This window comes from Canis lupus, chromosome 15, assembly GCF_011100685.1.
Source record: "Canis lupus familiaris isolate Mischka breed German Shepherd chromosome 15, alternate assembly UU_Cfam_GSD_1.0, whole genome shotgun sequence".
Classification (NCBI taxonomy): domain Eukaryota; kingdom Metazoa; phylum Chordata; class Mammalia; order Carnivora; family Canidae; genus Canis; species Canis lupus.
In genome coordinates this window covers 18,809,824-18,832,245 of record NC_049236.1, presented here as the reverse complement: position 1 = coordinate 18,832,245, position 22,422 = coordinate 18,809,824, and the positions used below count along the sequence as shown (strand labels likewise).

General features: G+C 40.1%; 1 protein-coding gene across 2 annotated transcripts; it reads left to right on the top strand.

Annotated features, from left to right (window-relative positions):
• Nucleotides 1–1,296: 1,296 nt before the first annotated feature.
• Nucleotides 1,297–12,695, top strand: LOC475405 (KRR1 small subunit processome component homolog). Of its 2 annotated transcripts, XM_038558484.1 has the most exons (10): nucleotides 1,297–1,451; nucleotides 2,891–3,063; nucleotides 4,672–4,806; nucleotides 4,987–5,112; nucleotides 5,198–5,281; nucleotides 6,254–6,310; nucleotides 7,808–7,978; nucleotides 9,974–10,051; nucleotides 10,144–10,237; nucleotides 12,140–12,695. In XM_038558484.1, exons 1-10 carry the CDS (start codon nucleotides 1,367–1,369, stop codon nucleotides 12,277–12,279), a joined length of 1,143 nt encoding a protein of 380 aa, XP_038414412.1. In that variant the 5' UTR covers nucleotides 1,297–1,366; the 3' UTR covers nucleotides 12,280–12,695. The 2 variants fall into 2 exon arrangements, with proteins under 2 accessions (XP_038414412.1, XP_038414413.1); XM_038558485.1 differs by lacking the exon at nucleotides 5,198–5,281.
• Nucleotides 12,696–22,422: the final 9,727 nt, after the last annotated feature.

Below are 22,422 nucleotides of genomic sequence, written 5' to 3'. Positions count from 1 at the left end.
TACTTATTGAATAATTTGCTTTATAAAAATGGGATAATTTGGGTTTGGGTTTTTTTTTTTTTTTTTTTTTTTTTTTTTGAGAGAGAGAGAGAGAATGTGAGTGGGATTGGGAAGAGGAGGAGGGAGAGTAAAAATCTTAAGCAGCCTCCACATCTAGCACAGAGCCCCATGCTGTGCTCCATCTCATGACCCTGAGGTCACCACCTGAGCCAAAACCTGAGTCGGATGCTTAACGGATGGAGCCATCCAGGTGCCCCAAGAAAAATAATCTTAACATAATCATGTGTCTCGTGACCTTACGTCCCTAATTAACAGTCTGTTTTACGTATGCACCTTATGTACAACAATCTTAAGTTTTTATAGAAGATACACAAGGGTGGATTTCAGATAAATGTTCCTAGTCTCACGAAGGCAAGAAATTCAACCTGAGACTTTCCCAACTTGTGCTGCAGGCAATTTTAGAAATGGCAAGCAGTAAGATCAGTCATCAAAAGAAGTCTCACCTTGAATGTGTCTAAGAATTTTTGGATTCTTAGAAGTGCAAAAATATGCAGTAGTGATAAACCTCACATCTTGAAGTCAGCCATAGGCAGCGTTGAGGTAGTCGTTTTGGGAAACCTTAGCTCAGTGAAATATTTAAGAAGGGTCACTTAAGTGCTATCCCTGTGGCTTAGAAAGAGAAGTACCAAGACCCTAGGCAATTACCATCGGAAACAAAGACTTTTTAAAACTATCTTACAAAAAAATCATCAGTTTTAGTTTTAAGAAATAGAAATGCAAACAGTGTGTGGCACAAAGCAGTGTCACAATAAATGGTAGCTATTGCTGCCACTCTCTGCCATCAAGGATCATGCATCTTCATATTTGGACTTCCTATTTAGACCTAGCACGGTCAAATAAATATTATCAAATTATTTAACGGTCAAATAAATATTATCAAATGAGTGAGTGAGTGACATCAATGACAGGCCGAGTGCACTCTGCGACCAAACCCTGGAGTCCAAGACCCTGAGCTAGACACAAGGACCGAAAGGAAACTGTAGGTTTCCAAGATTCCAAATAATTTCCAAGATGTATTTAATGCGTGCATGAATATTCAAGGTAGCAGAGTTGGGCCTCCAACTCCCCATAGCGCTGGACTACAACTCCCAGCATGCAGCCAACCTCCGTGGTTGCCGTGCATCCTGGGAAAAGAGTCCGCGGCTGTCCATTGGCTACGCAGGCACAGACGCACGCACAGAGATTGCGCACATCTCCTCATCTGCGTTCTACGGAACTCCTTTCGAGCCAACAGGTTCTTAGTCCTGAATAGCCAGTAGGATTTAAGAGCAGCTCCACTTCCGGTGGCGCCGGAAGCAGCCGGAAGATGGCGGCCTCCTCCTTCCACGGGCTGGCGCAGGCGAACGGGAGGAGTGAGTTTCGTCCGAAGCAGCCGAAGCCGGAGAAGCGAGGTGAGGTCGAGTGAGAACCGAGACTCGGGGGTGGCTGCTGCGTTGCGGCTGGCCGGGGACGTGGGGTCCGTTCTGTGGGGTGGAGTCCGCCTCGGGGCCGGGGGCAGGTGGGGGGGCGGGGAGGCCGTGGGGCGCGGGGGGCGGCGGCGACAGCGGCTCCGCGGGCCCGGGGGTCGCGGCCTCCGGGGCGCCCTTCGCTGCCCTGCTGCTCGGGCGGCTCCCGCGCGTAGGCCGGTTCCCGACGCTCCTGCGGCCTGAAGGCGGGGACGGAGGCTGCCGAGTGGCCGAGCCGCCAAGGGCCGGCTGTCAGAGCCTTTGGCTTCAAGAGATCCTGAAACCCAGGACCGGGAGTTTTGGGTTTTTTAATTTTTTTAATTTTTATTTTTTATATATTCATGAGAGGCAGAGACAGAGGCAGACGGAGAAGCAGGCTCCATGCACGGAGCCAAACGCGGGACTGCATGCCAGGACCCCGGGGTCACGACCTGGGCCCCAGGAAGATGCTCAACCGCTCCCCGCCCCAGGATCAGGAGTTTTAACAAATGATGTCGGAGATCGTTTATGCCCTTAGGAGACATTTCATTTCATTGATTGGAGACTTAGACCGAATCACCTTTGTGTCCCTTTAGACAGACCGGTCACTCATCTTTTCTTTTTTTTGGACTAAACGTTTCTCACAAAATGGGAAAAATAATACCCGTCCTTCCCACGTTTCACAGTTGTCATGAAGGTGTATACAGAAGCAAGGCACATGGAAACTCCTTGGAAAGTCTGAAGCCATGTACCTACCGGTGATTGGTAACAGAGTTTACACCAGAATATCAGCTTTTAAGTCTGTGTGTGTGCGTGTGCACAAAATGTACATGCCTCTGCATATATATATGGTATACACACACAGTCGGCAGTTCAGGAAAGTCTAACAGGTCATTTGTATTGAAACAAAGTGGTATTAGGATCTTTGACTCTAAGACCGTGTCGTACAGTGGAAGTTTCCGAGCAGCGCTGAGGACTGTAGACCCAAGGAGGGTCCCTGACCTTAAGGAACTTGGTCCTATGAGGCTGGCGTAGACCGTTGATTTTAATAGTGTGTTGATAAATAATGACGGCGTCATGTTCTTTGCTGAATCATCTAAAGAGCGTGGAAACAGGAACTACAAAGAGTATTGGGAAGCGTGTAAATGTATGCATATAAGCTTTTTTTTTTTAATTTATATATTCATTAGAAACACAGAGAGAGAGGGGGGCAGAGAGACAGGCAGAGGGAGAAGCAGGCTCCACGCAGGGAGCCCGACGCGGGACGCCATCCTGGGACTCCAGGATCACGCCCTGGGCCGAAGGCGGCACTAAACTGCTGAGCCACCCAGGGATCCCACATATAAGCATTTTTAAAAGTGTCCACAAGAAGGGTAAAATCTTACGTGTATGTTTCTTCTCTTTAGATGAATCTGAGCTCCTCACTGTTCCTGATGGTTGGAAGGAACCCGCTTTTTCTAAAGAGGACAATCCCAGAGGACTCTTGGAGGAGAGCAGTTTTGCAACTTTGTTCCCAAAATATAGAGAGGCTTACTTGAAAGAGTGCTGGCCTTTGGTACAGAAAGCCTTGAATGAACATGTATGCACATTTTATATACTTATTTGAAATTTTGCTTTTATGCCTTTTCTAAAAATAAGTATATATGCTGGTGGATTTTTTTAAAAAGGTACTAGCGTAAAAAAAATAAAAATAAAAAAATTAAAAGGTACTAGTGTAAGTAGTTAATTTAGTTCCTTTTTTGGTGTTTTGTTTTTTTAAAGAAAGATCTTTAGAGTAAGTGTGTGCACCTACAGGCATGTGTGAGTAGAGGCGGGGGGCAGAGTCCCGCGTGGACTCTGCCGAACACAGAGCCCAACGTGACATTTGATCTCACAGCCCTTGAAATCATGACCTGAGCTGAAATCAAGGGTCGGATGCTTAACTGACTGGGCCACCCAGGTGCCCCTGGTTCCTTTTAAACAACCTAGATAGAAGCTTTATTCTTTTAATCCACTTGTTTTTAGTTTTGTGAGTAATAGATTACTTTTAAAAATTCACACACCTTTAGAACTGTAGGGATCTCATCGACTTTCTGAAACTCATCTCAGAATGCCTGTTCTCTACTGTGATATTTGCCATGTTTCTGTATAGTTTGAGTTGAGGCATGTACCTGGATGATTTCTTAATTTTCATTTTAAATGGAAGGGGTAGGGTGTGGCCAACTATCCCCTGTATGTACCTGCTGCCATTTCCCTAGAGTAATACATTTGTTTTTATTTTTCAAACTGGATTGAAACCCATTAGTAGAGCAAGAAATCCCATTTAATGGATATAATGAGCCTTAAAAAAAGGAATGCATCCAAAAAATAAAAATAAGTATCACATATGGTAAGGATAAGTTTCATTTTATGAAGTTTTTGGTTCATTTATATATGTGCACGTGAGAACCTGTGCACACACCAGGTTGTGATATAAAATGTGTTTCTCATCTAGGTGACTGCTCCAGAGTTTTGTGCCTGTTAGGTATTAGGGTGGTTCAGCAAACCACAGGCTGTTTTACAGCTGTCTGCATCTGAGATTAGACTTGTAAACTCACAGAGACCCAACCTTATGTTGAATTGTTCATCACTCACTACACTGAAATATAATTCACAAGATGCTATCAGAAAATGACATTTTAATTTGCTTTGTTGAAATCTGTTTCTTCCTATGAACAGTTAATGCCTAATTTTCCAGTTATTTTTTCTTTCTGAACCTATGAGAATTTGTTTTTACTTTGTATTTAGCTAATACCAGGTAGAAGAAAGTTTGAAAGGAAAAGTCTGTTCTTAACCCAAAGGAGCAGATGGCAGATCACAGCCCTGTCCAGGATAGAGGAGCTATATGTAGCTTTAGATTTTCACCCTAGGTCTTAAGTATGACCTCATTTGCATTGATACATATTTTTTAAACTAGAAATTATCTTTGAGTACAAAGTTCTAAAGCCAAGTAGAAATGGTTTCAGTGCCTAAGTTTCTTACATTCTTTGAAATATGAAAGTAATCAATGTTCATTATTTTTATCAACTACTCAGCTTCTTCAAGGGGGGAGTTGATAGAATTAGAGCTTAATTTACAGTAATTAATAGTTTGATAGGATAGGCTTTGTAATTACCTAAAATTGAATTGATTTTTAGACAGTTGTGTATTTGCTCTTTGCTTTTCTCAGCACGTTAATGCAACCCTGGACCTGATCGAGGGCAGTATGACTGTTTGTACAACAAAGAAGACTTTTGATCCGTATATCATCATTAGGGCCAGAGACCTAATAAAACTTTTAGCAAGAAGTGTTTCATTTGAACAGGTAAATTTAGAATTACAAAAACTTTGCTGTATTTGCATCAACTTTAGAGATAACATATAACACTGCATCCCTCCGTCTTAGAGTTTTTATTTTTCTGGTTAGATTTCATTAGCCTGGGCCTTGAAAACAAATGTGTTTGTAAAGAATATTGATGGAATATTTTCTTCGTTTTTCCCAAAGGCAGTACGAATTCTTCAGGATGATGTTGCTTGTGACATCATTAAAATAGGTTCTTTAGTAAGAAATAAAGAAAGATTTGTAAAAAGAAGACAACGTCTCATTGGCCCCAAAGGATCTACATTAAAGGTACTTTTTATCAGTGGAAAACTTGAGTCTTTCTCTGTCATTAGTTTTTCATTGTACTGAATTTGAGCTTAATCTTTTGTTATAGGCTTTGGAACTGTTAACAAACTGTTATATTATGGTTCAGGGAAACACGGTTTCAGTCATTGGACCTTTTAGTGGCTTAAAAGAGGTGAGAACTATTTACTATCTTCAGTTAATTTTCATCACTCCTAGATCCTAACATAATATGGTCAACCTTTGGCAACTAAGGAAGTATCCACTCCTGAGTTAGAAGGTCTGCACATCATTTCTTTTTCCACTACAAATTTTAAATGAGTATTTAAGATTTTTAGTCTCTAGCACATACAGGAAATGTGTATTTACATGTGCTCAAGTGATTAGAGAATTGAATGTTGATATTATTTGCAGTAACCTATATAAACTAGTAGAGGTCAGATTCTGGAAACTTTCCTTTAAAATAGTTTTCTTTTTTTTTTTGTTTTTTTTTTTTGTTTGTTTTTTTGTCTGAAGTTTAGTGTAGTATTTAATGTTATGAAAAAATCTGTGGAGCAGTTACTGTGTCTTAACTCCTTTTGTTGTCTGGATCTGGCTGCGAGGTCTTGTTCCCTTTCTAGGACCTACAGTAGTTCTGTTGGACCTCTTCTAGTTATCTGTCCTCTTCTCATGTGGCAATAATAATAACTTAAATATATTGAATATCCTGTGGTTTTGTGAAGTCTAAATATATTGTCTTATTTAATTTTTACAGCAGAGCCTTGAGATAGTTTTACTTCTGTACTACAAATGAGAAAGCAGGAAAAGGACAGGTGACTTTCCCTTACGAAGTGGCATTCCCATTATTGAGCCCGTATTTTCTGACTAAATCTAGCTACTTTCTTCCTAAATTCCACAGTTCCAAAATGTTGTTGTATTAGTTCTATATGTTACATTTTAGCAGTAAGTTGAGAAAATCCATTGCTTCCAAGAGAAGTTGACTATTATGAAAGATCTAGAGGTCACCCAGAGCAGTTGAAGGCCTACTGTATTCAATTTGGGAGTCATTGCCTGGTTCATAGGGTATGTTGCAGTGTATTAATCTCCTTCCACTGAGTTCATTAAAATCTTTTTAAATGACTAATTCATTTTTCTTTGCAAATTTCAGGTTCGAAAAGTAGTCCTAGATACTATGAAGAATATCCATCCAATTTATAACATTAAAGTGAGTTAATTATATGTTACTGTAACAGTGATTGTCAGACTTCTTTTAGGTGCAGAAACTTTTCTTGAAATTAGATTTTTTATGGAAGCCTAATGCACAAAGCAGATAAAGCAGAATTATTCAGGGTAGAGGTAGAGTTCTGCACACCCAACTACCCTAGTCCTGGAGTTATATCCGTGGAGGCTTAGGTCTCTGTGCTGTGCCGTAACGTATGGTGTAGTTCTGATACGAAGGACATACGCTTCATGAAATTGGTCATAGATGATCTCAGTCAGGTTTTCTTGGATTATGGGCCCATTACTATATTTGAAGATGTGATCGTTCAGAATTCTGCCCTTTTTCTATTAGTAGAGTCTGGAATACGTCAGATTGCATTAACACTATTTTTTTTTAATTTAATGTTCAAATTATAAACTCTTTGAGAGAGATCTGTTATATCCTTGTGTGCTCAGCATTCATGATTATACCTGGGAACATATAACTCATGATTATACCTGTTGTTAATGAACTATTTCATGAGGGTATTTTTGAAGCAATCCACTTAAATTTGATAAAGTTACAAAGTCACTCTTAGATTGGGATGGAAGAACGATTTTGAGTTGCCTTGGGACATTGAAGATAAAAAGAGCTGCTAGTCTTGTATCTGATGCCCGGTTTGCATCCTTTGATGTTCCAGTGTGTGCAGAATTCACATGGAGTGGGAGAAATGTGAGAATATTGGTTTTGTCTGATCAAGAGAAAGTTTACTTTTTTCTTTCCCTGTGATAATTAAAGTGCTACCCAAAAACTTCCAGCTTTTAGGGAACATTGCTAATTAAGAACTCTCCCTGCTCCAATTAATATGTATTTTAAAGACTTTTTTGTTTGTTTTTTAAAGATTTTATTTATTTGAGAGAACAAGTGATGGGTAGGGGCAGAGGGAGAGCATGAAAAAAGCAGACCCCCTGCTGAGCAGGAAGCCTGATGCGGGGCTCCAGCCCAGGATCTGGAGATTATGACCTGAGCCACCAAGGCACCCAAATTTTAAAGGTTTTAGTGAACTAATGGTTGAAAAGCTGAGTTGTCTCATCTCCGTTCATTTTAACAGTTCTGCATTTTTTTAAGGTTTTTCTTTTGTTTTTGTTTTGTTTTTGTTTTTGAGAGAGAGCGGGGAGAGAGGGAGAAGCAGGGTCCCCACTGAGCAAGGAGCCTGACATGAGACTCGATCCCAGGACCTTGAGATTATGACCTGAGCTGAAGGCAGACGCTTAACCAATTGAGCCACCCAGGCGCCCCAATAATTCTGCATTTCTTAATCTAAATTTCTAATGGTTTTCTTGATGCTTGATTTGAGATTACTTTTCTTATGGAGTCTTTTGCTCCTACTGAGGAGATTAAGAACTACTCATTTTAATTGTATTATTTATAGGAATAATATTTATAATGTCTTAGTTTGACAAATGTATTACTTATAAAATTAAAAATTCTTTCTTTGTTCATATATCACCATGACTAAAGACCTTAATGATTAAACGAGAGTTGGCAAAAGATTCTGAATTAAGATCACAAAGTTGGGAAAGATTCTTGCCACAGTTCAAGCACAAAAATGTGAATAAACGCAAGGAGCCAAAGAAGAAAACTGTCAAGAAAGAGTATACACCATTCCCACCACCACAGCCAGAAAGTCAGGTCAGTATTAATGTTGAATTTATTTATATTAGGGGGATACCATTTTAATCTATTTTGTTAGAAAGTTTATGGAGAGTTATTTAGGTAGATTTTCTCTGTGTGTGTGTGTGTGTGTGTGTGTGTGTGTGTAAGTATAAGAAACTAAAGGTAAGTGTAAATAGGCTTATTTTGAGCTAAGTGTGGGCGTGGGGAGTAGGGGCTTCACAGTAAGAGTGTAACCTCTGTCTAGGTGGTTGCTGTCAGTTGTGCCCCTGTGGCCACAATAAACATCCCATGGATTAAACAACAACAACACAACTTAGCCCTTAGTGCTCTCACTCTGCCTTAACATCATTCTTGTGACATGTGCTATATGACTACTCCAGTTTTGAAATCTTAAATTCTAACATCTGTACCCCCTCTTTTTTTTAATTTATGAGGGCTTCTCTTATGGTCACTTGTTTTCTGGCTTCATTTTTTTCCCCAAATTTCCTTTTCTCTCTGTCTCATCACTATTTCTTTTATGCTGCCTTTTCCTTCTATCACATCTGTCCAGCAAAACTCTCAAACTTGGTCAGTCCTAAAATTTGACTCCTTTCCCATAATGTGGCTGCTAAACATATTTGGAGAAAGTCTTTGGACTGTATCCATTATAATGATGCGTTTCCAACCTCAGATCCTCACTGTTGTCTAGTAGTTCTGTGTGTCCTCTTAGTTCTTGAAGCACCCTCCCACCTCTAGCAGATGACACTGTATTTTATTGTATGGCAGTATTTAAGACTATCAAGTGAGAACTCCTTTACCTTCCTTTTCTCTCACCTGTAATTTTTTTTTCCATCTGCGCCAGTCCTTTCTTCACCTGTTCTTTGAATTCTGTCTTCACCTATCTTCTGAGGTATCTTATGTCATGATTCCCTACGTTGGCTGTATCGAAAGGTCCTTCCTTTCTTCTAGTTCTTTGTTCTCAGCATAGTAACACATCTCTTTCTATATTTGGAGTTTGAATTTCAGAGGTTTGATGAAGGTCAGAGTGGAAAAGTGATCATGGTGATAAAACAATGGAAGTGTTGGATCATGAGGTCTATTCTGGAAAGGGAAGCAAAGAAAGGCACTGTTAGTTGGGGGAAGGTAGAGTGATCTTATTACTCAGGCGTGCTTCCATAACACCTACTATCCTTCTTATGGGCCTGTCCTCTAGTTAGTAATTGTCTTACCTTCCTCTCCTGTGACTAAACTTCTTAAAACAGTTAATGTCTCAATTGACTTTTCCTGCCACTTACTTGCTTCGTGACTGGCAATTTATTTAGCCCACCCATGCGTCAGTTTCCCCTGTACGTAAAATGGGGATAATATAAATAAATATCTATCTCAAAGGATTGTTAATGAGGGTTAAATGATCAGTAATTGTAGTTTAGTAATTGTAAAGAGATTAGTAATTATTACGAGTGTAAAACATTGCCTTAGATATAATAATGCTGTGTCAGTTTGAGATAAATCAGGATGAATAAGCTGTTACTTTCTCTAATTAGTGTTGAATTAGTCCCCAAATCCTAACAATTCTTGCTCTTCATTTTGCATGCCATTACTTTATTCCAAGTGTTTTTCTCTTCTTTCTTCTGTACCTTTTAAATACTGCTTTGGTCTCCATTTCTCTCAGAAACCTGCAGACATTTCTAAATTGTAGCCCACCCTCTTTACCTGGCATGCACATTTCTTCAAGCTTACCCCATATTATCTTTCCAGTTTCCTCACACTTCCTGAATCATTGATGTTCCATCCACCTAAAACAGCCTGCTGTATATTTCATGAACACATCACCTCCTTTCCTACCTCCATGCTTTTTGCATGTATTCCCTTCAGGTTAGAGCACATCTCCTTTTTTTATGTTACCGCCTTTATGAATTTATCAAGAATTTTTGACCTTGCTATCTTTAACTCAAGGGCATTATGCATTTCCTAGGAAATGTCTTTTATCTACCTATTTTCTGATGTAATTGTAAATCATGATTTCAACAGATTGATAAAGAATTGGCTAGTGGTGAATATTTTCTGAAGGCAAGTCAAAAGAAGCGTCAGAAAATGGAAGCCATAAAGGTAAGACTCTGTCTAGCTCATGACATTGATAGCATAGTTCATAGAAACTTGAATTCCTACTTAATAATAAATCGTTCTTACTAATAATGCAGGCTAAACAAGCAGAAGCTCTCAGTAAGAGACAAGAGGAAAGAAACAAAGCTTTTATTCCACCTAAGGAAAAACCAGTTGTGAAACCAAAGGAAGGTAAATGCTTATTTTCCAGTTATTGGTATGATGTTAAAGTCTGTTACCTGAAAAGTAAACCAGTAGTGAATTTGTCCAAATCTCTCTGAGTGTTAACTAAAGAAATTACCGTTATCTTTCATCAGTTCTCTTGACATTTCATTAGCCACTAATCCTAGAGATGAGGTCACTGAGGTGTTTTATTAGCAGCTAGTGCCTATTTAAAGAGTATCCTGGATTGACAGTCCTTTCCTGACCTCTGATTGTGCTGGGCAGGGACTCGTTGTGAAGCTATAAACTAGAGCAGTGAATCCTTTGTAGACGTAAGAGTAACTAAAGCATCAAGCTCCCCAAGCTCTGTTATCATGCCTCAGAAAGAGCTTATCAGAAGTTACACTTTTCTTCTCTCTGTTTATGTGATTTGTGGCTTTAAATTCGATCCCTTTATTGTTACAGATTTCTGATGACCTTGGGCTAAAAGACACCATCAAAACAACAGGAAGGTCTTGGGGCTTTTAAAAAGACAGCCAGGGTGAGGCGCCTGGGTGGCTCAGTCAATTAAGCATCTGACTCTTGGTTTCGACTCAGGTCATGAGCTCATGGGATGGAGGGCGCCCACCCCCGCCCCCAGCCTGTCATCGGGCTCTGCTCAGTGGGGAGTCTGCTGGAGGATTTTCTCTATCTGCCCCTCCTTCCATGTGTGCTTTGTCTAAGATTTAAAAAAAAAAAAAAAAAAAACTCCGAGACTTGAGTCTTTTCTTCTCCATTCCTAGCCTCATTTGATCCATCCGTTCCTCTTCTACATTTTCCTTCCCACTAGTAACACTTGTGCTCTTTCTGAAGTACTTTTCCAGAGTAGCCAGTGCACAGTGAGGGGAGGGAAGTCACTGGCATCACTGTACCTGACCTGTTGGTCAAAACCAGACCTATTATTATTTTAGTAATAGTCTCTGTTTATAATGATTAGGGATGTAGCTGTTTCATGATAGTGACAGCATTAAGTCTGATAATGTTTTATTTTGTGATTCTCCTGTGCTCTGAATACTGTTCTTTAAATGGTGAGGAAAAGCTACAGTTTTTTTCCCCTCTCTCTTTATTATTCAAGTTTTTGTAATTGAGTCCATGGCTGGGTTCTGTTAGGGTCTCCAGATATTCTCAGATTATTACCTTTATTACCAAGGCCTTGTTAAATAAAATTTTACTAGTCATTCATTGAACTAATATTTGGAAAATTTTATTTTTAAGTTTGAGGGTTTTTTTAAAAAAATATTTTATTTATTCCTTAGAGAGCATAAGCAGGGGGAGGGGCATAGGGAGGACGACAAGCAGACTCCTTGCAAGGCAGGGATCCAGACTGGAGGCTCAATCCCAGGACCCTGAGATCATGACCCAAGCTGAAGGCAGACACCTAACCGACTGAGCCACCGAGGCGCCCCTATTTTTAAGGTTTTATGTGTGGTAATAGATAAAGTAGATTTTGATCTAAACCTTCATGATTAATTAAAATTATGGAAGCTAGAAGGGCTACATGTTAATATTCATGAAATGTAATTTTATGTTATTTTAATGTGCAGAATGGAAAATTGGTATATTAATGAGTACTCTATATAAAGTTCTAAAACATGGGAAAGAATATAAAAATATTACTACCAAGTACAATTTAAGGGAAATAAATGCAGCTTTAATATTGAATTTAGTAACTGAAAAGCTAAACTATAATGCCATTTGCATGTGTACATAATGTATTTTTAAAGTACTTTATGATTTGTTTCGTCTTAAATGTCTTTCATTTAAGCAGGTGTTTTATATTTTACATGACATCTCACCTATTACAGTACTCTGAAATTATTGAACCAAATACATGCTTTATGTTTTATTTGGTAAAATCTAAAGAATTACATGTATCATTTTTAATTTGTCTAGCTTCTACTGAAAATAAAATTGATGTGGCTGCCATCAAGGAAAAGATTAAAAAAGCAAAGAATAAGAAACTGGGAGCTCTTTCAGCTGAAGAAGTTAAGCTTAAAATGGAAGCAGATGAAAAAAAGAAGAAGAAAAAGTAACATTAAAAAAAGTTCCTGAATGAGAAGTCATTAAGCTATCTCCTTTTATAAAGGATTTTGAAATACTAGGGCGTTAATAGCCTATGTGTGAGAAAGAATACTCTGATTACATTTTCTGAGTTTGTGTCATTCTTCAAAATTGTGTTTGTATAAACAGCTGTTCTTTATAAATATAAATTATTGTATTCTCTGTGTGTTTTTTGAAAAATTTAATGCAGAGTGATATGTATGTCTTTGTATACATTGTACCTTATCTGTTTTGGCATATTTTGCCTAAGCATGATTTTAGGTGTAGTTTTTATATAAAGGTTTTTGGAATGTAACTATTGTAATTATCCTTCAGTTCCAGTGTTCGATGCCACTGGTTAGTCTTTAAATAAAATCATGTCCCATCATTTGGGTTTGAGCAAAATAAATGCAGATTTTACAGTGCTCTCTTTAATGAAAACAAGTAAACATTTAGGCTTATTTCTTAAAATCTTAGGTTTAAGATTAAACAACCCATAAGCAAAAAAAGCAAGACCTCTTAAATCCCTTAATTACTATTCTGAGTCTGGGAAAATGGTAAACCAAAGACCTCAGATTGCAAGCCAGTGGGGAAAACCAGATGTTCAGAATTGAAGCAGCATGCAACAAGTTACATAGCAAAGTTTTTACTAACAAGGGCCAGTGGAGTTATTTAGAATCACCTAAATCTAGTATTATATGCATTTTGTAGTTTTAGAAGCTGAGACACACACAGGCTGGATTACTTACGGAAAGTCACAGCTGTAGCAGCCTGAAAACAATGCTTATTCATAGAAAAGTGGAGAGTAAAAAGTGAGTTTATTCTAGAGTGAGGAAGTTGGAACAGTTTTTTAAGAATGAATTGTGTTTTTTGCTGGATTATATTAGTTCAAAACTAAATGAGGGTATCTTTGCTTGACTCAATTGGTTATTCTAACACTCGGTGTTAGGTTTGGAGGGCTAACAGTGAGAAAGAGAAGTATCTGTTGCTTAAAAATATTGGCCAGTCGGGATACAGAATAGAGGAGTAACCTGTAAAACAAACATAAATATCCTCTTAAATGTTATTTTTCAGAATGCAGGAATATAATTCACATTGATCTTAAAGGCACAAAGATTTATTATGTACACACATAACCTGTGACTTTGTCTCACTGTGGGTTAGCTATAAAGTCAGACAAGAAATACCTACTGGTGAGGCTATTTTATTTTTTATTTTACCACTACTGTAAGTGGAAAATCGTTTTATGTGCCATAACCAACAGTTGATAAATACAATTAAAAATCAAACCATTAGAATTTAAAAGTAATAATTATTAGTAACAGTCAACGGAGCAATTCATTAAAATATTTTCCTGGAAAGAAGTTCCTCCCTGAGAAGAATATACTGTTTATGATCAGTCAGTAATAAAGAGACTGTGACCTCTTAACAGGGATTTGGTTCTCATAATGTCGTAATTACTCCACAACTTCATTGAGCTTTATTCGGATTTTGACATTCAGAGCAGCAGGTAGAAAATTCTACATCCTGCCTGAGCCTTCTGGAAACTTTTTTTTTTATTATTATTAAATAGATGCCTTTTCTACATCAGTTCTGTGCCTGCTGCTGTTGGAGTCTGGTGGACTCCAGCAAGGAGCTGCCTGGGTGTCTGAGCATCCCCGAACGTCGCCCCTGTGCTTGGGCTTTGGTGGATCACAGGGAGCTGCTGCTGCTGCTGCTGCTTTAACTTTTTGGCTTTTAATACAATGAAATCAAGGTTGTGCTGTGCTACTTCTGTTCTTTCCTCAATGTTAAGTATTCAGCTCCTGAGTATTGAAACAAATGTACATTCATGCCCTCGCTAGAATCCTAACAAGTATCAGTGGCACACCCGACACATTGTGCAGAACCATCCTGATTGGGCCTCCACGGGTATTTATTAAACCTGCCAGTGCTACCTAAAGGACCAGAAAGGAACTTTTTCTCTAATATTTGTCATTATCTGTCAGACATGGAATCTGTTAAATAAAAGTTTTTATCCTCTAACCCTTACCCTCATGCACAGTAGCATATTTGCCCCTTAATTTTCTTAAGGGCCCAGGAATTTTTCATTACCGGACCACAGCCTTATTTTCTGAATTTTTATCCCACAAGATTAGAAGCTATTTCAAGCTAGTTCCAAGGTCAAAAGCTAAAACTCCAGGAACTTTCTTCTTGACGTATGGAGTTGTTACGAATTACTAGATTTTTAAAGACAAGGAATATTTTTAAAGAAAATACACCTTCAAATTAGTGCTTATTTGCCAGCCCGAATAGAACGTAAGTGAATTAGGTATAATTCCTACCTGTTTGGAATTTAGAATCCAGTGGGGAAGAGATAACCAGTAGCAATAATTAAATTACTCTTTAAATAATTTAAAATAATTGTTCGTTTTCATCACAGATTTTTAAATATTTTTTGGAGTTCGATTAGCCAACATATAGTATAACACCCAGTGCTCATCCCGCCAAGTGCCCCCCTCAGTGCCCATCACCCAGTCACCCCAATCCCCCGCCCACCTCCTCTTCCACTACCCCTTGTTCGTTTCCCAGAGTTAGGAGTCTCTCATGTTCTGTCTCCCTTTCTGATATTTCCCACTCATTTTCTCTCCTTTCCCCTTTATTCCCTTTCACTATTTTTTTTATTCCCCGAATTAATGAGATCATATAATATTTGTCCTTCTCCGATTGACTTATTTCACTCAGCATAATACCCTCCAGGTCCATCCACGTCGAAGCACATGGTGGGATCCGTCGTTTCTAATGGCTGAGGAATATCCCAGTGTATACAGAGACCACAGCTTCTCTATCCATCATCTGTCGATGGACACTGAGGCTCCTTCCACAGTTTGGCTATTGTGGACACTGCTGCTAGAGACATAGGGGCGCAGGTGTCCCGGCGTTTCATGGCATCTGTATCTTTGGGGTAAATCCCCAGCAGTGCACTTGCTGGGTCGTAGGGCAGGTCTATTTCTAACTCTTTGAGGAACCTCCACACAGTTTTCCAGAGTGGCTGCACCAGGTCACATTCCGACCAACAGTGCAGAGGGTCCCCCCTTCCCCACATCCTCTCCAACATTTGTGGTTTCCTGTCTTGTTAATTTTCCCCATTCTCACTGGTGTGAGGTGGGATCTCATTGTGGTTTTGATTTGTATTTCCCTGATGGCAAGTGATGCAGAGCATTTTCTCATGTGCATGTTGGCCATGTCTATGTCTTCGTCTGTTCATGTCTTTTGCCCATTTCATGATTGGATTGTTTGTTTCTTTGCTGTTGAGTTTAATAAGTTCTTTATCAATCTTGGATACTGGCCCTTTATCTGATGTGTCATTTGCAGATATCTTCTCCCATCTGTAGGTTGTCTTTTAGTCCTGTTGACTGTTTCTTTTGCTGTGCAGAAGCTTTTTATCCTGAGTAAGTCCCAATACTTCATTTTTCTTTTGTTTCCCTTGCCTTCATGGATGTATCTTGCAAGAAGTTGCTGTGGCCAAGTTCAAAAAGGGAGTTCCCTGTGTTCTCTAGGATTTTGATAGATTCTTGTCTCACATTTAGATCTTTCATCCATTTTGAGTGTACCTTTGTGTCTGGTGTAAGAGAATCGTCTAGTTTCATTCTTCTGCACGAGGATGTCCAATGTTCCCAGCATCATTTATTGACGAGACTGTCCTTTTTTCCAGTGGATCGTCTTTCCTGCTTTGTCAAAGATGAGTTGACCATAGAGTTGAGGGTCCACATCTGGGTTCTCTATTCTGTTCCATTGATCTGTGTTTGTTTTTGTGCCAGGACCACACTGTCTTGATGACCACAGCTTTGTAGTACAACCTGAAATCTGGCATTGTGATGCTTGTGGCCCTGGTTTTCTTTTTCAATATTCCCCTGGCTATTCGGGGTCTTTTTTGATTCCACACAAATCTTAAGATGATTTGTTCCAACCTCTGAAGAAAGTCCATGGTATTTTGATAGGGATCACATTGAACGTGTAAATTGCCCTGGGTAGCATTGACATTTTCACATTATTAATTCTTCCAATCCATGAACATAGAATGTTTTTCCAACTCTTTGTGTCTTCCTCAGTTTCTTTCAGAAGTGTTCTGTAGTTTTTAGGATATAGATCCTTTACCTCTTTGGTTAGGTTTACTCCAGGTATCTTATGCTTTTGGGTGCAATTGTAAATGGGATTGACTCCTTAATTTCTCTTTCTTCTGTCTCATTGTTAGTGTATAGAAATGCCACTGATTTCTGGGCATTGATTTTGTATCCTGCCACACTGCCGAATTGCTGTATGAGTTCTAGCAATCTTGGGGTGGAGACTTTTGGGTTTTCTATGTACAGTATCATGTCATCTGCAAAGAGGGAGAGTTTGACTTCTTCTTTGCCAATTTGAATGCCTTTATTTCTTTTTGTTGTCTGATTGCTGAGGCCAGGACTTCCAGTACTATGTTGAATAGCAGTGGTGAGAGTGGACATCCCTGTCGTGTTCCTGATCTTAGGGGAAAGACTCCCAGTGTTTCCCCACAGAGAATGATATTTGCTGTGAGCTTTTTTGTAGATGGCTTTTAAGGTGCTGAGGAATGTTCCCTCTATCCCTACACTCTGAAGAGTTTTGATCAGGAATGGATGCTCTACTTTGTCAAATGCTTTCTCTGCATCTATTGAGAGGATCATATGGTTCTTTTTTTTTTTCTCTTGTTATTATGATCTATCATGCTGCTTGCTTTATGAGTGTTGAACCAACCTTGCATCCTGGGGATAAATCCCACTTGGTCATGCTGAATAATCTTCTTAATGTACTGTTGGATCCTATTGGCTAGTATCTTGTTGAGAATTTTTGTATCTGTGTTCATCAGGGATATTGGTCTATAATTCACCCTTTTTGGTGGTTTTTTTTTTTTTTTTTTTTTTTTTTTGTCTGGTTTTGGAACCATGGTGATGCTGGCCTCATAAAATTAGTTTGGAACTAGTCCCTCCCTTTCTATCCTGTGATACAGCTTTAGTAGAATAGCTGTTATTTCTTCTTAAACGTTTGATGGAATTCCCCTGAGAAGCCATCTGGCCCTGGACTTTTGTGTCTTAGGAGATTTTTGATGACTGATTCAATTTCCTCCCTGGTTATTGGCCTGTTCATGTTTTCTATTTCTTCCTGTTCCAGCTTTGGTACTTTGCAGTTTTCCAGAAATATGTCCATTTCTTCTAGATTGCCTAATTTATTGGCATGTAGCTGCTCATAATATGCTTTTAAAAATCGTTTGTATTTCCTTAGTATTGGTTGTGATCTCTCCTCTTTCATTCGTGATTTTATTAATTTGAGTCTATTTTCTTTTTAATAAGGCTGGCTAATGGTTTATTTATCTTATTAATCCTTTCAAAGAACCAACTCCTGGTTTTGTTGATCTGGTCTACAGTTCTTCTGGTCTCTATTTCATTGAGTTCTGCTAGAATCTTTATTAACTCTCTCCTTCTGCCTGGTGTAGGTTATTTGCTGGTCTTTCTCCAGTTCCTTTAGATATGAGGTTAGCTTGTGTATTTGAGTCTTTTCAATTTTTTTAGGGATGCTTGTATTGTAATGTATTTCCCTCTTAGGACTGCTTTTCCTGTATGCCAAAGATTTTGAACGGTTGTATCTTCATTTTCATTAGTTTCCATGAATCTTTTTAATTCTTCTCTAATTTCCTGTTTGACCCATTCAACTTTTCTTTAACCTCCACGTGTTTGAGTTTCTTCTAAATTTCTTCTTGTGATTAGTTGTACTTTCAAAGCATTGTGGTCTGAAAATATGCAGCAGACAAACCCAGTCTTTAGGTATTGGTTGAGACCTGATTTGTGACCCAGTATGTGGTCTATTCTGGAGAAAGTTCCATGTGCACTTGAGAAGAATGTGTATTCAATTGCGTTCAGATGTTAAGTTCTGTAAATATCTGTGAAATCCATCTGGTCCAGTGTATCATTTAAAGCTCTTGTTTCTTTGGAGATGTTGTGCTTAGAACATCTGTCATTTGCAGAAAGTGCCGTGTTGAAGTCTCCCAGTATTAGTGTATTACTATCTAAGTATGTCTTTACTTTGGTTATTAATTGTTTGATATACTTGGCAGCTCCCACATTAGGGGCATAAATATTCATGATTGTTAGGTCCTCTTGTTGGATAAATCTTTTAAGTATGATATAGTGTCCCTCTTCATCTCTTACTACAGTCTTTGGGATAAACTTTAATTTATCTGATATGAGGATTGCTACCCCTGCTTTCTTTTGAGGACCATTTGAATGGTACATGGTTCTCCAACCTTTCATTTTCAGGCTGGAGGTGTCCTTAGGTCTAAAATGAGTCTCTTGTAGACAGCAAATAGGTGGGTCTTGCTTTTTTATCCAGTCTGATACCCGACATCTTTTGATGGGATCATTAAGCCCCTTCACGTTCAGAGTAAGTATTAAAAGATATGAATTTAGTGTCATCATGATACCTATTCAGTCCCTGGTTTTGTGGATTATTTCTTTGGGCTTCCTCTTTCTTTTACAGAGTCCCCCTTAATATTTCTTGCAGAGCTGGTTTGGTGGTCACATATTCTTGCAGTTTCTGCCTATCTTGGAAGCTCTTTATCTCTCCTTCTATTCTGAATGAGAGCCTTGCTAGATAGAGTATTCTTGGCTGCAGGTCCTTGTTATTTAGGACCCTGAATATATCCTGCCAGCCCTTTCTGGCCTCCAGGTCTCTGTGGAGAGGTCTGCTCTTAGTCTAATATTTCTCCCCATATAAGTTAGGGACCTCTTGTGTCTTACTACTTTAAGGATTTTCTCTTTATCTTTGGAATTGGAATTTGCAAGTTTCACTTTTAAATGTCAAGGTTTTTATTGATTTTTGGGAGGGTCTTCTCTATCTCTTGGATCTGAATGCCTGTTTCTCCTCCCCAAATTAGGGAAGTCCTCAGCTATGATTTGTTCATATATTCTTTGTGGTCCTCTCTCCCTGTCAGCCTCTTCTGGAACCCCAATTATACATAAATTCCTCCTTCTCAGACTATCATTTTTTTCCATAAGCCTTTTCTCATGGGCTCTTAATTGTTTTTCTCTTTTTCCTCAGCTTCCTTCCTTCATCAACTTGTCTTCTATGTCACTCATTCTTTCTTCCACCTTATTAACCCTCGTCGTTAGTTCCTCCAGTTTGGATTGCATCTCACTTAATTTATTTTTAATTTTGGCCTGATTAGATCTCAGTTTGCAGTAACGAAGTCTCTAAAGTCCTTTATGCTTTTTTCCAGAGCCACCAGTAGCTTTATAATTGTGCTTCTGAATTGGCTTTCTGACATCAAATTGTAATCCAAATTCTGTAACTCTGTGGCAGAGAGTACTGTTTCCGGTTCTTTCTTTTGTGGTGAATTCTTCCTTCTAGTCATTTTTCTCAGTGCAGAGTGGCTGTATGAGCAGGCTGAGTCAAGTGTATCAACCACAACCTAAGTAAATTCCACCCTAGATAATTCTGACCAGGTCAGAGACCAGAAAATGAAAAAGATGATCAGAACAGAATAAAACAAAAGGACCACTAAAGTGAAAAACAAATTTTAAAACAAAGTAGTAAAAAAAAATAAAAGGCCAAAAACCCCAAAGAAGAAGAATAAAGAATTTAAAAAAAAAAAAAGTAAAGAGGAAAAAGAGAAAAAAGAAAAAAAAGTGGGGGACTAGGGAATGTTGGTGGTGAAGAAGTGGTAGTGGAGAGAGAATGTAGTCTAGCTGAGGGGTCCTAGAGGGTGAACCTCTTGGTTCTGAGTGTCTTTTGTCCTGTATGTTAGAAGATGCTCACTCCCAAATTTATATAAACCAGCAAAACTTGTAGGAAGCCCCACTATTGACTACCAACACATAAAGAAGATAAAAGAGGGGGCCAGAATGGGAATTAAGAGAGAATATAATCTCACAGGATGAAGCAGCACAGTGTTCCACTTGGTTCTGGGTGCATGCTGGTCATGTTTTAGGAGGCACTAACTTCTGCCATTGTAGAACAAAAAGAGGCAGAGAAACCAAAAAAACACAAAACAAAAACCCATTTCTTGTATATCTCCCAAAATTAAATTGAGTGTGTTGAAGGGAATCCAGAAGTGGAAAACATACCTAAGATATGTAATTGTAGAAATATGAAAGTCAAAAAGGAAAAAACTTAAAAATGAAGAGCTGGTAAAATATTGTATTTAAGGTGGGAAAAGAGGAAAAATATTGGAGATTTGTAGTCTGATATAAAAACGAGTTGTACTGGAAAAAGGAAAAAATAAAATAAAAGTAGACCCTCTATGCACTATATTCCCTCAATTTTCCCTCAGTCCTGGAACTTTCCAGTGCTGCTGGGTCAAGACCTTCCTCTACCCCTGTTTTTCCAGGTGGTCTTCTGGGGGAGGGGCTTGCTGCACTGATTCTCAGGTGTGTGCACCTGGGGGAGCTGCCCCGCCCCCACCAGGTGCACAGCTCAGTGGGAGCTCTTTACCCCCTGAGGCCCCTGTCCCCTGGGGCCCTTCCCCTCTCAGGCCCAGGGGACACCAGGAGGAACAACCACAGTGGCGGCGGCCAGGTCTCCAGCTCTGGGTTCAGCTCCCCCAGTAAACCACAGGCTGCCAGTCCACACTGGCCTAGGTGCTTGGGGGGTGGGGGCAGGGCAAGCGCTGACCTGCACAGCTTGGGGGCACCCGACTTGGGGAGAGTCCTCACTGTCCTGTGTCCTCCCCTCCTCCCCCTGGGGTCTGCCGGCAGCAGGAGGGTCCTCGCTGCCCTGTGCCCTCCCCGCCTCCACCTGTCCTGGGGGAACTGCAAGATCGGGGGCTGTGTCCCCCGGCGCCCTGGGACCCGGGGCCTGCGATGCTGGAATCACGCTCCTGGGGCCACGGCTCCCGAAGGCATCAGGGTGCAGCCCCTCCATCCAGAGCCCCGCCAAGCTCCCCCCCCGCCCCCCACCGAGTGCGGCTCCAGCCCTTTACAGAGCTCAGCCCACTGTGGCGCTCTCCCCAGGGGTACACCTCCTCTCCTAGTGACTCCGGGAGACTGGAGGCGTCCCGGCCTTTCCTGGTCCCCGCCCCCCCAGTTCCCTGATGAGCGCCTTTCCCTCCGGGAAGAATCCGGTTCGGAGTTAAAGTTCCCGTATGTCCTGGGCGGGGCTTTCCTGTCTCGAGGCTCTTGATGCCCCCTCAGCCCGGCTCCTCATGGGGCCCCTCCCCCACTTGATTCTTGTCTCCCCCCCTCCCTCCCCCACCCCCGCGCTTTCCTACCTTGTTAGAAGAGAAAACCCTTCTCTCTGTAGCCTCCAGCTGTCCTCTCTTTAAAACTTAGGTGGGGGATCCCTGGGTGGCTCAGGGGTTTTGCGCCTGCCTTTGGCCCAGGGCATGATCCTGGAGTTCTGGGATCGAGTCCCACATCGGGCTCCCTGCAGGAACCTGCTTCTCCCTCTACCTGTGTCTCTGCTTCTCTCTCTCTCTCTCTCTCTCTCTCTCTGTGTGTCTCTCATGAATAAATAAATAAAATCTTTAAAAAAAAAAAAAAGAATGTTCTCTTCTGGGGCACCTTCAGTCTGTGAAGATCTGCATTCTGTTCAGGTCATGATCTCAGAATTCTGGGATCTATCCCCGTATTGGGGCTCTCTTCTCAGCAGGAAGACTGCTTCTTCCTTTCCCTCTGACCCTCTTCCTTCCCCACCCCCACTTCTGCACATTTGCTCTCTCTCAAATAAATAAAACCTAAAAAAAAAAAAAAGAATATTCTTTTCTTCCATAAGCAATCTGCTCTTTACTTTTTTGTTCTATGTAAACATCTGCTGAATACATACTATGTGGGCAAACACTGGTACTGTAGGGACCACTTCCTGAAACTCTTCCCTATTAATAGCATTCTAAGTGAAAGGAAGGAGAAGAGTGGTTACAACCTCAAGACCTGGGGTCCAGAGTCTGGAATTTCCAGATCAAACTTGACCCAGCAGAAGAATTACCAGAGAGACCTTTATGGCAATTATAGACTCTGGGCCCCACCCTTGAAAGCTAATTCAGTTGATCTGGAAAACAGCAAAAAAAAATCTTTTATTTTTCCTCCACAAAACTTCAGATACTTCTGATTTTAAAAGGTTTAGAAACCACTGGTCTGGGGATCCCTGGGTGT

What these genes read in the sequence shown, in the direction of transcription:
- LOC475405 (XM_038558484.1), top strand. Translation starts at nt 1,367, where the DNA reads ATGGCGGCCTCCTCCTTCCACGGGCTGGCGCAGGCGAACGGGAGGAGT. An exon ending in ATCCAATTTATAACATTAAA is followed by an intron (nt 6,311 to 7,807) that starts GTGAGTTAATTA and finishes CCATGACTAAAG; the next exon opens with ACCTTAATGATTAAACGAGA. An exon ending in AGTTGTGAAACCAAAGGAAG is followed by an intron (nt 10,238 to 12,139) that starts GTAAATGCTTAT and finishes TAATTTGTCTAG; the next exon opens with CTTCTACTGAAAATAAAATT.